At 34.9% G+C, this 16,923-nt stretch overlaps 1 protein-coding gene across 1 annotated transcript; it reads left to right on the top strand.

The window, feature by feature from the left end:
* Positions 1 to 1,041: 1,041 nt before the first annotated feature.
* On the top strand, positions 1,042 to 11,825 carry LOC149776286 (uncharacterized). Its single transcript, XM_089942865.1, has 5 exons — positions 1,042 to 1,194; positions 7,404 to 7,610; positions 8,951 to 9,040; positions 10,525 to 10,680; positions 11,505 to 11,825. Exons 1-5 carry the CDS (start codon positions 1,096 to 1,098, stop codon positions 11,619 to 11,621), a joined length of 669 nt encoding a protein of 222 aa, XP_089798991.1. The 5' UTR covers positions 1,042 to 1,095; the 3' UTR covers positions 11,622 to 11,825.
* Positions 11,826 to 16,923: the final 5,098 nt, after the last annotated feature.

Genomic DNA, 16,923 nt, shown 5'->3' with positions numbered 1-16,923 from the left:
GTGTGCTGAAAAATGGCGTTAAACCCTAAAACAACAACAACAACAACAACAGTAATTTCATTTTTAATTTATGTGTACATATATATAAATTGCGTTCAGAATGTTTCTCCTAACTCTTTATGGAGTGGTTTATGCACTACGTTATTTATTTCCTGCATATTCTCGACTATACAAGTAGTGAGATTGAAATAAACTACTTATCTGTCTGTATGTCTGTCTATGTGTAACACATGTTCTATCGTTGTATATGTGGTTGTCGTAAAAAGCACGCTCGGTTGAGTCTAAATGTCTGTCCTCTATATATCGTATTTAACTGTTTATAAATCTCACCTTACGCTAGATAGTGAAGACCCAGATACAAAGATAATACGTTCACAGATTAATGTGTTCGTTTGAAATCAGACGTAGAGCAATATCTATACCTTCATTTGCCGGTGCATGTTGCACCATTAGATCTGAGTCAACGCAGGTCCGTAGAGAGCGATGACGGGCCCTGGAGTAAGAAACACCCGGGCCTCTCCTAGTTTTTGTTCAAAAAAGGGCCGGTAAGGGATATATTCTCGGCTGCCCCCCCCCCCCCCCCCCCCCCGTTGGCCCTGAGTCTACGCTGTTTTACGCTTTGGGTCACGAGTAAATACCGCAAAGCTATTACCATTGTCTGTCACCAATCTAATGAAACTGAAAGCTATACAGGTCAATTACAACCGGTTATAGAAATTTATTTTTCCGTTACAATGAATCAAGCCGAGGCGACCGGAGGGAGTAAGGTATATGGGTATTACTTTTATCAATACTGTCAGATATTCAGTTTACAACGTATTACATAATGATTCAAAATGAAATTATTAAAATACATAGACCAATAATATTGAAAGGGATTTTATGTGTGTTGAATAATAACAAAGAAAATACACATACCCCGCCTTGATCGGGCCTCTTTTCGTGACTTATAGTTGTCATACTGCTAGGAATTTATATCAGTCCAGTTTTAGTATTTAAATATTTCTCTCATGATTGCACGGTTTAAATATGAATAAAATATACATATTCTGAAATTATCCAAAGAAAAAGGAAAGTAAGTAGAATGGTCGATAGATGATGGAAAGAAGAGATAAATCCAAGATGTCTGTGCAATTTTTAGACCACCTTGAGGAAATTGGAGGAAAGGATAACGAATCAAGTCGATTTGACAGGGTAAGTATTAGTGACGTAAGTGTCAAAGCAGCACGATTGTGTGGGTGGGGGGAAGGAGGATGCAAACAAAGTTCACACACACATATCGTCATCAGCGCATTGAAGTATAAAAATGGAAAATCAAGAAATTACCATTAACTTGGCGATAATGTTATTTAGGTCAAAACTCTTCAATAAAACTGCGGATATTTTAGTGTTCAGATGTACAAAAAGTGTTTTAGTGCAAACCCCAAGTCAGTGTCACCGTTCTAGCAAGTGTAGCAGTGAAAGCAAGATTTCCGACGTGACCACTATTGTTGTGTTGGCTGACATTCAAAACTAGATGCATAATTTTATAGCGTTTTGGCGAAAAATCTATACCAATATGCCTGTTCCTTCAAACGAAATAGCCATAAAACGATTTGCGGACTGTCCGTGAAGGCAGTCATTTTTGGAGGTTTGGTTAGTATCATTTTAATATTTTAACCATTTTATATTGCAAAAAAGAGGTGTGTGTGTGTGTGTTTAATAAAATGTAGTCTAATTGTCAACTGTTTTTTTAATAATGGAGTATCTACAGATCATAAGAAGTCTTTTAGTAAAAACGCAGTATCCATATGACCATAGATTCAGAACAAGTAGTTAAATGAAGATTTTCAAGCTGACCTTTATGGCGGCCACGCGGAAGGTCAAATTGGCGCCATATTTCAATAACAATGAACAAGAACACGAAGCTTAAACCCAATGACAATACAACCATCTGCTCGGGAAAAGTACAAATAACACGAGTTTCAAAATTGCCACCGCAGTGTCCATACTGGATGCGAAATCCATGTTACTGTTATTTAGGAGCAAGCAAATATCCTATAAAGTCCTTTTGTGAAAGTCATTTGTCGCTATGGACATCCATTTAGGAAAAGTAACCATACAAAAGATTTTCAGGATTGCCCCCCGTTGGCATCCATCTTATATAGGGACAACTTGACAGGACAAAAAGTCTTGTAGTATAACCACCACTTGCTATGGTAATCCGTTTATGATAGGTAGAGAAAAATACGATTTTCAAATTAGTATTGGTCAACTGGGCATTCATTTAGTGTTCATTTAATAACATCTAGAAAGTCTTTTATCACTAGTTCGGTGGTGTCACTTTTGGAACTACTTTCATTTTCCATGAGGTTAATGTAACTGTCCTGATGACTATTATTCACGTCTGTATTTCCTTATTTAGGCCTATATTCTTCTTCTTCTTTTTCTTCTTCTTCTTCAGGATGAACAGATCTTAAAATGTGTCAGAACTGTGCATCCACTAGTATACATTTATGTAATCCATTAGGTGGCGCCATAAGAAAGGACTGTAAACGATCTTCGAACAACAAAAAGTAGGCTTTAAGTATTAACGCTTTGAAATTAGATCATGCAAATTATTAGTGACATTACACGTTGCAATTCGATTTTCTGTTGCAATTCGATTTTCTGTGTCCCCTATACAATATCGTATATCTTTTCATATAGGATCAATTAGACATACGAAGTTTGTTTTGACGGCATTTTTAATACAGTATTTTTTTTATAGATAAAACTTCGTGTCGATACCATCATCCCTTTAGAAGGAGGAGCGATAACAAGATTTTCCAAACTGCTACCGTGGCGGCAAATGGGCACCATTTATTTTATTAGAACTTATATGACATTAGGAAAAACGTGCGTGTAAAGTATCATAGCAATCATCAGTTTAGTTTAGGAGAAGCAGCGAGAACAAACTTGTTCTATACATAACAACTGACATCGGACTCAGTATATAATAAATGACACCGGACGAATCTATACATAACAAGTGACACCAGAGGACAGGCCACTGCATAAACGTTTCTAGCCTTTTGCCCTTTAAGCTAAACCGCATGAAATATTCCTGCGATTTATCAAGAACTGTCTCTAATAAGGCAGTGAATTTGACCTGTTCACACACACACACACACACACAGATATATATATATATATATATATATATATATATATATATATATATATATATATATATATATATATATATATATATATATATAGTAATGGTGCACAATTTTTGTAGACTATTTTCACACTGCATTCTGTCGTGGTCAGCGTAACACGTAACCATTAAGATTGATGTATTGGATAGGCTCACTATAGCTTGGCAACTTGTAATGGTTAACCTCTCTTGTTTAGGGGCATGATTGGATTTTAGTTAGTGTCCGTTCCGTTAGTACCACGTAAGAGTGCAATGGTAATGCAAGGTCATTAGCGGTAAATGACAAAGAGTAGGGACAAACCTAGGAAAATTTTAGGAAGTTGTGGGCGATTTCGAATAGGTATCATAAATTAAAGAGGATTATTCTGACTTCTATAGGAGTGATAGAAAGTTTTTTTTCTGTTAAAGAAATAATCCTGATTAGATAAGCTGAAAGAGGCCGTGTGTGTTCCCAGACGGAATTCAGGCTTTTAAGAAATTCCACTCGTGAAATTAATCACAGTTTCTGAGGCAAGCCAAAATTTAGTTCTGAGAACCACTAAAAAGTACTTTTCTCGTCAAATTCTCTAAGGACGCGTCTCAAAATGTGATGGACACGAATTGTGAGACACTCACCTTACTAGGGAAGTGCGAATCTCGAATAAAGCACAAGGTTAGTCTCAATTGCATATAGTGTATGTTCATTGATATAAGTCTGTAATTATCTGTTAATTTTATTCATTTTAAATTCATATTTCAATCTTTCCTTGAGTTCAGAGTTCATAGCTTGCATGCATTTTGTCTCAAATATTATATCACATGTTTTGTATGAGTAAGTTCGGATTTAGTTGCTTTGTATGTAATAGAAATCATGAAGTGTAAAATTTTACGCATTTCTTCTGACACGAATTGTGAGGAGTAAATTCTCTGTCTTTAATGATTTGCATCATGTATCCTGATAATTGATTTTACTATTTCTATGTCAACGAATCGCTAATTAGCAAAATAACATAATTAGGACAAGGATTTAAGTCCATTAATTCGTGTGTAATTAAGTTGTGAATTCTCCTCAACCGAGAATCGATGAACATGTGCCGACAGTATAATTCAGCCGGTAATTTATAGCAACTGCAGTGTACTAATAGCATATAAAAGGTCTAATTATGTCATGGTCTCTGTAGGAACGCAAAAGCAGCTAGACAAGATATAAATTCACGTTACTGTGTATTAGGCGGAGAAATGACCATAGCTAGTTCTGATGAATTTCGATAGACGATATCTGACGGAAAGGATAGTTGGAATATTAGTTGATCCAGGAGAAGTGTTACGAGCCTAGGCTCTTTCAAAAAGTAACAGAAAAGAGTGAAGACAACAGGAATATCATGTGAAAAATGAGAAAAAAGAACTTACGGTTTTACGAATCAAATCCAAAAATAGTACATGAAGTAAAAAAAATAATAGTCCTAGTAATAAAAAGTCCTGAATGAAACTGAGTTCGAATCCCAATGAAATCCAAAATGGAAGACGATAACGTCTGTTGTAATCTGCGAAGTGCTGTTCCTTGTTGAATCAAAGAAAATATTCCAGTTTTGAATTCAGTATAACTTCCAATAAATGTTTTTATCCAAGATTTTTATAGGAGTACTTATGTGTTTCCAAACCACTCCGGTGGCCTAGTGGTTAGAGCGACCGCCTCTGAAGCGGGATGTTGTGGGTTTAAACCCCGGCCGAGACCCCGGCCGAGTCATACCAATCACTTACAAAAGTGGTACTAACAGCTGCCTCGCTTGGAGCTCAGCATTAAGAGGTTAGTGTTAGGACTGGTCGGCCTGGTGTCAGGATAATGACTGGGTGGGACATCATGCTACATGTCTGTGGTATGATGCCCCAGTGTTAGACATCACTATAAACTGCCACACTGCAGACATCGTAGTGATATGACTGAAAAATTATTAAAGCTACGTTAAAAATCCTAATCACACACACACACACACACACACACACACACACGCGTATTTTCAGGAAAAAGAATTACTTGAAATTCAATTAAATAAAATTTGAACTCAAACTGGTCACAACATATGTTTGGAGCCTGACTGAACAATCTCTGTAAAGACAACAGTTATACACAAGTTTAAGACGTGAAGCAGATTCCTGGATGTGGTCGATCTTCTAGAAAAATTAGAAGTTTGTAATATTACGCACGTGCTTGATGTCACATAGACCAGGTATGGTCTTGATTGCTCTTAATGAATCTTACTCTGAGAAAGAATTAAAAAAAAAATAGAAAAAAGTTGTTTACCAAGACTATCACTGGTTCTGAATCAAAGTTAGAAGCTAGGTACAGTGTTTCTATTATTAGGTGTTTATCAATAACAGTCAGGTCAAACAGAACTGAACTGAATTTCTGGACAATGTCAAATCCAGTAAACAAAGTTACATTAGAATAGCATGTAATGGAATTAAAAAATTAAAACTAACATATAAACAATTAAATAAAATCAAATATACATAACAGAGGAAAAAACCTGACACGTTTTTAGGATAGTTCTATATTTTTATTTTTGAAGGAAAACAAAATAGCTCCATGCCTGACAGTTCAGTGGAAAGAGAACGCAGTCTCCAACCAAGATGTTGATGACCCGAAGAGAGAGAGAGAGAGAGAGAGAGAGAGAGAGAGAGAGAGAGAGAGAGAGAAAGAGAGAGAGACGTCCACCTATCACCAACAGTTATTTGGAATAGACCGATGACACCAGGTGATGCTGACATACCGGCAAATTGAGTTGAATCATCATATAATGACATTTGTTCTATCAGTATAGCAGAATGGCTAATTGAATTGCGCATAAATCTTGTATCTCCATTTCTGATAGAAAGTCATTCATTCAAATGTCATGTTCGATTTCATTTTGTTTATGTAATTGATTAAATAGTTATATTTTACATATGGGGGCTCGTGTTTCTCTATTTTATATACCTGCTCAGATCTCTGTTATCCCATCCATTAATTTCACATTCTGTGCTATTAATTACTCGATCTGGACAATACATCTTGGTCGATCATCTCCGTGATAGCGATAACCCAAAACCATAAGGTGTGGGGGAGATCACACATCTTCACTACATCCTGACACACATTCGCGCGAGCACCCCACCCCCAAGTGTGTGTGTAATTGTGTGAACGAAAATGTACTCCCCTACTATAGAGAATTAATAGCACTTCTTAGTTATTTAGCTAAACTATTTTCTTCCTTATTTAAATTAGCAAACAAAATTTATGCTTTGATATAGTGTATTAATCAAATTTTATGTCAGTGTCTAACTGGTGCTCCACGATTGATAATATATGTTCATGTTGTACGCGTTATTCGAATATTTAAAATCATTCCGATTTATATTGTGCATCTATAGATTTCCATAAAGATTTTGGCAAATTTGGAGAGATTGATTGTGGAGCAAAGTTATTACGTGTGGATACAAAATCTAAAATCAACATTTTTTTTAAAAAAGAAAAAGAAATAAAGAGTGAAATAGATAATAAATATAATCAAGGAAAGAACGCAACGTATTTAATCGCATTACCTACATAGATTATTGCGATATCAACGTACATACAAACAAGCGACCATAATGTATCTTGCTCTAGTCCCATTAGATAATGAAACTAAGTCATTTTGGATATGTTATGAACATTTACATCCTTCGTTTTATTTTATGTTATTATTATATCTTGCAAGCATTTAATTCACTGCGGTGCAGTTTTTGTGAATGTGATGTACACGTCTGCTATGTTCGCAGGTAGATCTTTAAATGGGACTTCACCAGGACAAATTGCCGATAGTTTGTGTGTAAGTTCATGTCTCAATAATCTATGCTGGTAAATTGAATTACTCGGACGAATGTCTCAATAAGTACTGATGATTTTTATTTTAGAGGGAAGAAAATGGATATGAGTTGTAAGGGGTGTACGGTTGTTTACATTCGTCGCTTTCCGTCCTTATATAATATATTCAGTTTTACGCGAAAAATGGTTTTGTTATTTTTTTGGTGACTGAACTCAAAGTCTTTTGATCATTGATAACAATTGTCATAAAATATACGAGCGTGGAAGAAGAGGTGGGTGGGGGTTTAATAATTCGATTTAATAATTTAATACTTTTTGTAACGAAAATGTAGGACTCATACTAAGTTTTGTACAACCCTTTTTAAGTTTTGTTTAACATATCAATTATGTTTGTCCCAGCTGGACCTCTTTAAAAACTTCGAGAGGGTGTCATCGAGAAGCACATCAAGCCGGAAATCGCCAGGAATTATTTCCCATAAGTCCGATTTGTCCATATCCTATGATGTTCTTGAGAGTCCATACCACCAGTCCAATTTCCCAAGCCTACTACATTCAATCGGGATCAGACCAAGGACTCGGAAGTTAACAAGATCCTATTCAATAAACGTATGTATGCTTAGAGGGTGTAAGTAAGTAAGTTTACGTAATCTTTGACACCTTTCCATCGAAAGTATTTAAGTGCCATTTTCGCACAATTGCATGCCCAGTCAGCTTTTGTTGTAGGAAATAAGAATATGTAACTGGCAAGCTGTTTTGTATTCACACCTGTCCTTCAACCGCAATCTCCACCTCTACTCTCAAGTGGCTGAGAACAATTATTCGGTTATGTTGCACATCTAATAACAAACTTGGTAATATCCCAATGTATTTTGTATAAATTTTTAATGTTATACGTAGGGTCCATGCTTGCGTTTACTATATACATTATTTCTATGGACTCACAATCTTTCTCCCTCAGTTACGATTAATATCATAGCTAGTTATGAAGAAGGACATCAATATATTTTTATTTCCTTTTCATATGGTCCTTTATTGTGTTTACCTTGATCCCTTATTATAATTAGTATAATCTCCAGATGATATCTTGCTTCTAACCGGAGTTTTATTTCCTATTCTGGGGAGTGTGTGATACAGTGTTGAGACTAAAAGTTTGTCAACGAACATCGAAGGACTTGACTCTTCATACGTTGCTTTTGATTGGCTGCAATAGTGCAAATTCAGTCTCAGGACAGGTCTGGATATCATAAAGTTTTAGCTTGAGTTCTCACTATCTGCCAATTGAAAAGGAGCTTTCAAAACTAATGTCATATATGACTGGTTTAAAAAAATATCTCAAGCTCAAACTCAAGATCAAGAGTTGCTGGTTTCCAGGCCTGCCCTTGATATAATAAAACGCTAAGATTTTCTTTTTACACCAACAGCCAATCAAAATATGGGGTTTAGGACTAGTTGACATAAAGGTTTAAGTTTCAGTTCAGTCTCTGGGCCAGGAAGTAACATGATATCTGAGCATGAGTTTAAGATTTTAATGTCAATCTTTTTTAATGACGTTAGTGGAAACGCAAACTCCAGGTCTGGCCTAAGATCGAATACATGGTCCGGCCTGGAAATCATGAAATTATGAGTTTGATTTTAAGACCGAGTTTTCAGTTTCAGTCAATCAAAAACAACCTTTCAAATGATCTGTGATTGGTTGACACAAAATTTCAAGGTCAAACTCAAGCTTAAATTGAAGTAGTCCGGTTCCCTCCTTCGTATGCTCCCGGCGGAGCGGCGTGCAACGCAGGGAGCATTCGAAGCAGGGAACCAGAGTAAAATTGAAGGGGCTGTGATATCTGAGCCGCCTTGAAATTCGTCCATGTTTACAACTTCTCAACCAGAGTGTTTTACTGTGTACTTCCAGTTTAAACTGTATTATCAAAAATTAAAAATATATTTTTAATCAGACGGGATGGGGATCGAAGACCAGCCTGGCCCAACCAGATGAAGTTGAGCAGCCATATTCATTTGCAGACGATCTAAGAAGACGGAATGAGGTATATGCAATGGGATTTAATCGCTAACATTGAATACAGTTTAAAATGTTTTTAACTTATTCCAGTATATAAGTCTGACGTCCGGCTTGATATAACTAAAAAGTCCTTATATGAAATAAACCGATTTTATTGGGGGTTTTTTCTTCATAAATTTCAAATGACTGCTAGACGACATAATATTTTTTCTTTTCCTTCATCATTCTCTTTTAGTTTTGATCTTCATATATATCTTTGAAACTCTTCACGTGTCGATGAAAAATAATTTTTTGTTCCTATTTAAATACCGCGTCACGAAGAACGGCAGTATTTTAAAACTGAAAGTTTAAATATCAGCGCAATGCCGCCTGTCAGACTGTTTCATGTCTCGACAAGTTCACAATCTGTGTATGTATGTATGTACGTACGTACGTATGTATTCATGTATGTATGCAAGCATGTATATATGTATGTATGTGTGAGTGTGCGTGCGTGTGTAAGTGGATGTATATATTAGGCTTAACTGTTCGTCAGCACAATCCTGGCTATATAGTGCATAGTAAAAGTTGCGCATCAGAAATGGAAAGGTACAATTTGCTAAACATTCAGGCAGATAAACCCTTCTGAATAAAAGTAAAAAGATAAAGATCCCAATTAAGATAAGTAAAAATTCTTTTAAAGGTATGCTTTGACAAGAAAGGGGGAAAATGGTAAAATCGTTAAAGGGTCGAATTATTTTATATCATCCTCATTCTAACATAGAAAATCCAAGATTTTCTACGGAAGACATCATCCAAGAGCTTCTTAATCGTATCAGTGTATGGACTTAGAGGCAGAGTTTGTTTCTAAAAATGATCAATATGTAAGAGCAAACCAACACGTACACCCTCCAAGGCAGATTAAATGTAATTACCACAAAGTATAGCACGTGTTGTGTTACGCAAAAAGTATATTCACTAAGACAAATTGCAAGAAAGAAATCAGAAATTGGTGACAGTCATAATGTACAAATTTGCAAAATAGTTTTATAAATGTGTGATGGGATCTTCATTAAATCTATACCGATTTTTTAATAACACACACACACAAACATATATATATATATATATATATATATATATATATATATATATATATATATATATATATATATATATATATATATATATATATCACATGATGGCACTAATAAATAATTTAAATAAATCTTAAGTTAGCCGTAAACTTGCTAAGTATACCGCCGTCTAAGTTAAGGATGATATACATCTTCAAATTCGTGAATACCTTTAACTTGCCTTAATGTTCACCTCTATAAAGCAACCAGCTGTCTCTTTAAGACGCAGTAACCAATTTCTTGTAAAAATAAACTTCCATTCATCATCCACCGGTTTTAAGAATACATTTTCTCACCTGCTAGATGAGGTTGCTCAAGAAAGGTTTTAATGTATACACATACAGACAGAAAAACACAATTATGTCTATGTAATCAGTTTCGTTTCGTTTAACAGAATCGATGGCTGCGGATTGAGGCAGTAGCAAAGAACCAGATGGATCAGCATGAGGCACACTCGAAGACGCTCCAACAGAGGGTGATCGTCCAGCGAGAACAGATACAGAGAACGCATGCCAGTCTGCTGGACAAGCTAAAACAGCAAGTGGATCAGGTAACAGTTCATCGTCTTCTCGTCCTGCTTCTGCTGTTACTTACTCTTCTTCGTAGTCCAACTTCTTATCCTCCCCTTCTTCCTCCTCCTTCTGTATTCTTCTTATTTGATGAAGAACGGTGTCAATCGCGAATGCTAATGATTATTTGCAGTAGAAAAATAAAAAAGATGAATATTTAAATGTTTTTCTAATTTCAGCACTTACATTTTATTGGTTTCGACCTCTATAAATTCTCAAGAGATTTTTAATAATGAATTTGATCGACAATCATATTTAAAAATCTGACTGCACCATATATCAAAATTGAGTATTCTTCTTCTTGTTCATGTTTAGTCCTGTCACGAGTCCTTCGTGTTAGGCTTCCATTGTCAGTTTAGTAAATTTATTTATGGAACAAAAGCAAATAATAAAAGCAAAGACCCTTTTGACTCATTCTTGTTTAAAACAAAACAAGACACTTTTAAAAATAGAAAATTGAAGTTCCGCAAGGCTGCACACATATCTTAAACAGAAGTGCTTGTTGATAATATACGATTAGTCAGTTTTACTTGTACACATGATATCATACGTTTTTGCTGAAATGATTTTGCTAGTGTAATTGTTTTTCTTTAAGAAGATATATAAGTGACATGTTGAAGACCCCGACCTAATTTTCTTCTCCAGCCTTCACTCCACTCCATAATCAATCATTTCTAATATGGAAGAAAGGCAAAAATTCCTCCAATACTTTACTTCATCCTTTTGCACACTTGCGTTCTGAGCTAAACACTCATTACATAGCTAAATATGGCTTATATTCGTTTCTGTTGTTTGTTCTTAACAGAAGAAACAGGATAATTTCATCAATTCATCCTTTTCACGGAGTTGGGAGCATTATCGAAGTCTTCAACGTAGAGCCCATGAAGGAATGCGACTATACCCCAGATCGTGGCACCAGTGAAAATCCCATGAGTTGTATTTATTGTTATCAGTGATATTATTATTATTATTATTGCTGCTGCTGCTGCTGACGATATTGTGTTGTCGTTGTACTTGATGCTGTTGTTGCTGTTGACAACTTTGAATGAAGGCTTGAAGCAATTATATGTTGTTTGTGTTTTTAAAAATTAAATACTGCAAGTGTTCCACTTGTAAGAACAGAATAGTCCAGATCCATTTGAAGTCCTATGTACTAGAAATCTAAAATTAAACAATTACGGGAAATTTATAATATTAGGTGTGCTAGATTAATGTATGGCATTGGAATTGTTTAGTTGAGGATTTTATCTAAATTATGACGTGATTTTGGACCACGTCTTGTCAAGCATTATTGGCTTTGTGAGATCTCAGTAACTCTATTTCCCACTACAGTTTTGTTAAATCGAACGTCACATTTTCAATTATTCTATTTCTAAGCATTGAGTCTCGAGAAATGGCTGCATTTATTAAAATGAGTATGTGGCATTTTTTTAAAAAAATTGTGTCTTCAAAACACATCGTTGATTATATGACGATTTCAAGTTTGCTTTGCGTCCAATAGTTTGCTTTCTGTGCAATATATAACCTCATTACCAGAGTCCATTTTCCAGTAACCGTTTCATTCGGTCATGAATTGTGACACCTACATGCGTATCGGGAAGAACTGCATAGCATACATACACTGCAGTTGAATTTGGCCACTGCGACTAATTTTTCATACCTGATGTCACCAAGTTCTCTGTAGCTAAGCCACTATTTCGTTGACCTTTACCTGATGTGTGATAAAGCTTGAGCACTTTGAGAAACGAAACCGCACCCAAAGTATATGACTAGTGATGCATGATAGAAGGTTTACACCGCCTTATCGTTAGGAGGCATGATGCTTTTGTTTCTATGAGGACATCAACAACAATGAGTTTCAGTGTTCTTTTAATTATATTTTGACATTGTTAGCATATAACGTCAAGAACATCTTGTGCCATGACCTGAAACAATTTTCTATTCCGAGCACAGCAACCATAGTGATTTATATATATGGAAACAAATAAATATGTGTGTATGTATGTTACTGCAAAACACTATGCACCTCCCCCTACACCCCAATTTTTAAACAGGGTTCCTTTTAGGAAGGAGTTTTGATAGGAAAGGTTACCATCTTATTTAAGAAGGCTTCTTTAAAACGTCTTCCTTGGTCGCTTAAGGTTATACCAAAGCTTGTACAAATCTGTTGCAAAGTCAGCACCATAATAACCTGGCGACAGACTCTTCAGAACTACAAAGTGTTTTAAAATGGTGCAAAAATATTATTCTTATATTCCCGATGAAAAGCCTGATCGCACCACATTTTTTCGTCACAAGGCGCCAGTTTCTATACTTCCTTTCGAAGCTATTGAAGGTAACACGTATTTCAAGACCTCATTCCCCTGACATTGGACATATATGATCAAGCCCTTCAGAACATCTTCTGGTAATTCAGTTGCCACTTGAAATACTAGGATATCAGTAGCTCATTGCCTAATTTGTTTTCATTGAGCAATCGGTTTGAATAGACTTTCAATAGGACGATGTGAGATAGTCAGTATTATTCTGATGAATTTATCTGGTCAATGGTGTATACTAAGTATTGATTACCCTTTCAGTTCATTACTTTCTTCTCATATTAGCAAGTCCAGCGAAGAGAACATGTTTGTATTATACAAAGAGAGACTAATAACCAGTACTGATGATAGTCATGGGAAACCAGTTTTCTGTCTGTTTGTTTGTTGGTTTTATAACAGGCTGATCGAGAACCTGTTAGGTTTTCTGTTTGTTGATGGTCATGCTACGTAAATCATCTACATAATCACGAGGTATTGTGTCATAAAGAGTCTGAAGTGGAATCCATATTGCCTGCAACCATCTGATATTGGGAATGGTTTTGAATGCGGGCTTAGACATAGCCTTTGCAACTCTCTGTGACACCATGTTCACATCGGCTGCTTGCCCTCACCCTCCTAACTGTGTCAAGAATTAGGATAAGTCTAACCTGTTCACTCTAGTAACTGGGTGCAAGCAGTTTCCATTCTGTTGTTTCTTTTTTCCATATCAGCTGAGGAACTAAACTATTTAGCAGGGCTAGCAGTCATTCAGACACTGGGCTTTTGCAAAACAATTTTATGAAATTGAAATGAGATTATGGTTGTATTTATGTACACATATTCTTCTCAAGATTAATTTGATATATTTACATGTTGATAAAACGCCAGTTGAAAATAACTTTAATAGGTGTTAAACATAATTTCCTTATAAAATAAATGGCAGGTGGTAAAAATACAGCTGAACATTAATTTAAGATGTTTGAAAGTTGACAGAAACGTTCGTTGAAAGATGATTTGGAAATAACCTGCATAGTTCTTAATGAGAGCTGTAATTAACTTAGAAAATAAGTGGAAAGTGGGGATAGTAAAACTGAAAATAGTTTAAAGGTTTATAAATTGACAGAGAGGGTAACTTCACAAAACAAATGATTCGCATAAAGTTAAACGTGGAAAGCACCTTGGACAAAGTGGAAAAGAATTACAAAAGCCCGAGGCAGAGAAATTAAAAAACTGCTGAGGGAACTGAAGGCAAACATTGACGCATACTATATTTACACAGCGTTGCATCGTTAAGCTACAACATTTATTATTTGATACCTAGTGTAGTTGTTGCAGCAGGATTATATATATATATATATATATATATATATATATATATATATATATATATATATATATATATATATATATATAAGAACAGAAACAGCTAAGAAAAATCAGCGACGGTTGAGCCCACTAACATACGTTGCAAAGAATGAAATAAATTTAATAATTTCCAGACATCGAATAAATTTATATTAAAACAAATGGCAAGCGAGACGAAAATCATAAATAAAATTAGTTACCGAGCAGCGTACACTTCAACTCTTACATAAATTTACAGTTTGCCTTTGAAGAGGACATTTAACGTTAATTTTAAGATAGATTTCCAAACTAACACGAGTAAGGGAAGCAGTAATAAAACTGGTCAATCTAATTTCTTGTAGTGAGTTTACGATTCACTATCTAGTAGCACTTGGTAAGGTAAATGTTTGAGGTAGAATGGGTGCCAGTTTAGGAATTGCGGGCATTACAGGACTTACTATTATTTTAGCTGTTACATGGTTTGGTTCAACTTTGCAAGGGTTTGTTGTTAAAAGATCAAAAGATCAGCTAGATATGATGAAGTTTTAAAACACGACGAGATTTGTAATCTCTGATGTAAGTTGAATACTATTGATGAAATGCTAAGTAAATCAATAAGCGATAATAAAATAAGTTAAGAAAATAAGTTAAGATGAATTTACTTGAGAGTAAATGCAACAAATGGTTATAAGAACGTGGAGGCAAGGAAGAATACGTCAGACAATAGAACAGCCTTCTTTTCCACTTACTTAAATGGAAAGCCTGCCAGAACTTAACTCCTAAGCCAGATATACTTAAGGTCCTACTGCAAAAGCGGATACTACTCTACTCTGTCAGAGTCCCTACCTTTCAAATTTCAAATTTATCAGATCCGATAGAAAATTCTACGCAGCTAATAAAGGTTTCTTAAAAATATTAGGGCATGTAGAAAACGTACATACATCATTAGGACAAAATGAAAAAAGATAAGAAGAAAGAGAATGCTGAAAGTATCACAATGCTAGATAAGGACTAGTGTGTTAAAAAATTGGAAGAAAGACACACAGCTGTTCGTAAGTCTTTCACAATTACAGAGGAAGAATGTCTTTGAAGAAGCCAAGGGAAAGATGGTGGACTTGGTGAACAAGGTTACTATGATTAAAATCAATATACATTGGATTAAAATATAATACGAAAAACTTGTTTGACTTTATTGTAGGTACTTGTCCAACTCTTAAGACAATTTTACTTGCAAAAAATGGCCTTTTAGAGATGACAATTTAAATTTCATAGATCCTGGCGATAAACTACATTAATGGATAGACGTGTTATATTAGTGTATACCAGGAAGATAAGACTTTGTGTCTTGTAGACGATTTTACGAATTAGATGATTTAAAAGAGCAGCCAACTTAGTAATGTTATCAATAGAGTTGTGGGCATTATGGAAAATCTCGATGGATAACGGTATGAAAGTATAATTATGTTACAAAAGATCTAATAAGATTAGTGTAGCAGTCTACTCACGAAGGAAACAGAAAAATAAACTGAAGCTAGAAAATACGTTTAATTGCTAGAATGAGATTCATTTAATTAACTTGGATATTAGCTACTTAATCGCATTTCCATAAGGTATATTATTCATGTTAAGAACTCAGTAACGGTTGCCAATATATGGTGAAAGAGCAACCTTATTTAATGTGACATTTTTTTCTATGCCAATCCTAGAAGCACATATCTTACTTCCACTACTGATTTTAGATTCAATCATTACATAATCTGTTACAGTTTTAATTGTGAAATACATTTTTCTAAAGTACTATCTTATAGTAAAATAATGTGCTGGATATAGTTTATAATTATCAATCCGAACAGATCAATATACACAGTTCTAAATTCTTTAAACGAATCACTTAATATTAAAGTAGTTTTCTTTGCTCACTAGTCGCGAAGATCTTCAAGACCTTTTAGTTTCAAAGAGTTCATTGTATCTGGTACGTAGTGGTAATCCGCTTCGCTAACTCCTGATCCGGTTCGTTTAGAATACAACTCGACTGATGGCAATTCAGCTTTATTAAAACCTTTCAAGTGAATCCATTCATGCGTCAAAATCTGGTTTCCATTTCCTCAGAAAAGTTTGTATTGTTTCTGTGACTTTATGATCAATTAAACGTTTAGCAAGTTGCTCTGGTTATTGACCTATCAACGTCTAGCAAGTGGCTCTAGTCAATGACCTATAAAATGATAACAATCTAGAAATCGTCCTGTTATTGTGGATCACCGTCTTTTTTTAAGTCCAAAAACTATAAACGAAACATATTTGCCATCATTATTTGGTACAGCTTGTACATTTTAATATGGATAGTGCATTTATTTGTTTATTTATTTTAAGCAAGGTTTTGACTCTAAGATGAGAAAATTTCGTTGAAATAAACGTTCTTCCTTTTTAGAGTGTTCAACAAATATCCATTTTCTACAAACTCGATGTGAAATCTACATGTTTTGATAAAATAATTAGCCTCTTTATCCGGCTTTTAGACTGGTACTTTTTGTTTCGTTGTATTGATTGATTTTGTTTCTATTCTCCACTAAACTACCACAGAGA

Source organism: Sinohyriopsis cumingii, chromosome 18 (assembly GCF_028554795.1).
Source record: "Sinohyriopsis cumingii isolate HCF-2022 chromosome 18, ASM2855479v2, whole genome shotgun sequence".
Classification (NCBI taxonomy): domain Eukaryota; kingdom Metazoa; phylum Mollusca; class Bivalvia; order Unionida; family Unionidae; genus Sinohyriopsis; species Sinohyriopsis cumingii.
The sequence above is the reverse complement of the archived record's forward strand: the minus strand, read 5'-3'. Positions and strand labels throughout refer to the sequence as shown.

Coding starts and splice junctions, on each gene's coding strand:
- LOC149776286 (XM_089942865.1), top strand. CDS start 1,096: ATGATGGAAAGAAGAGATAAATCCAAGATGTCTGTGCAATTTTTAGAC. Junction 1,195..7,403: donor AATCAAGTCGATTTGACAGG/GTAAGTATTAGT, acceptor TGTTTGTCCCAG/CTGGACCTCTTTAAAAACTT. Junction 7,611..8,950: donor CAAGATCCTATTCAATAAAC/GTATGTATGCTT, acceptor ATTTTTAATCAG/ACGGGATGGGGATCGAAGAC.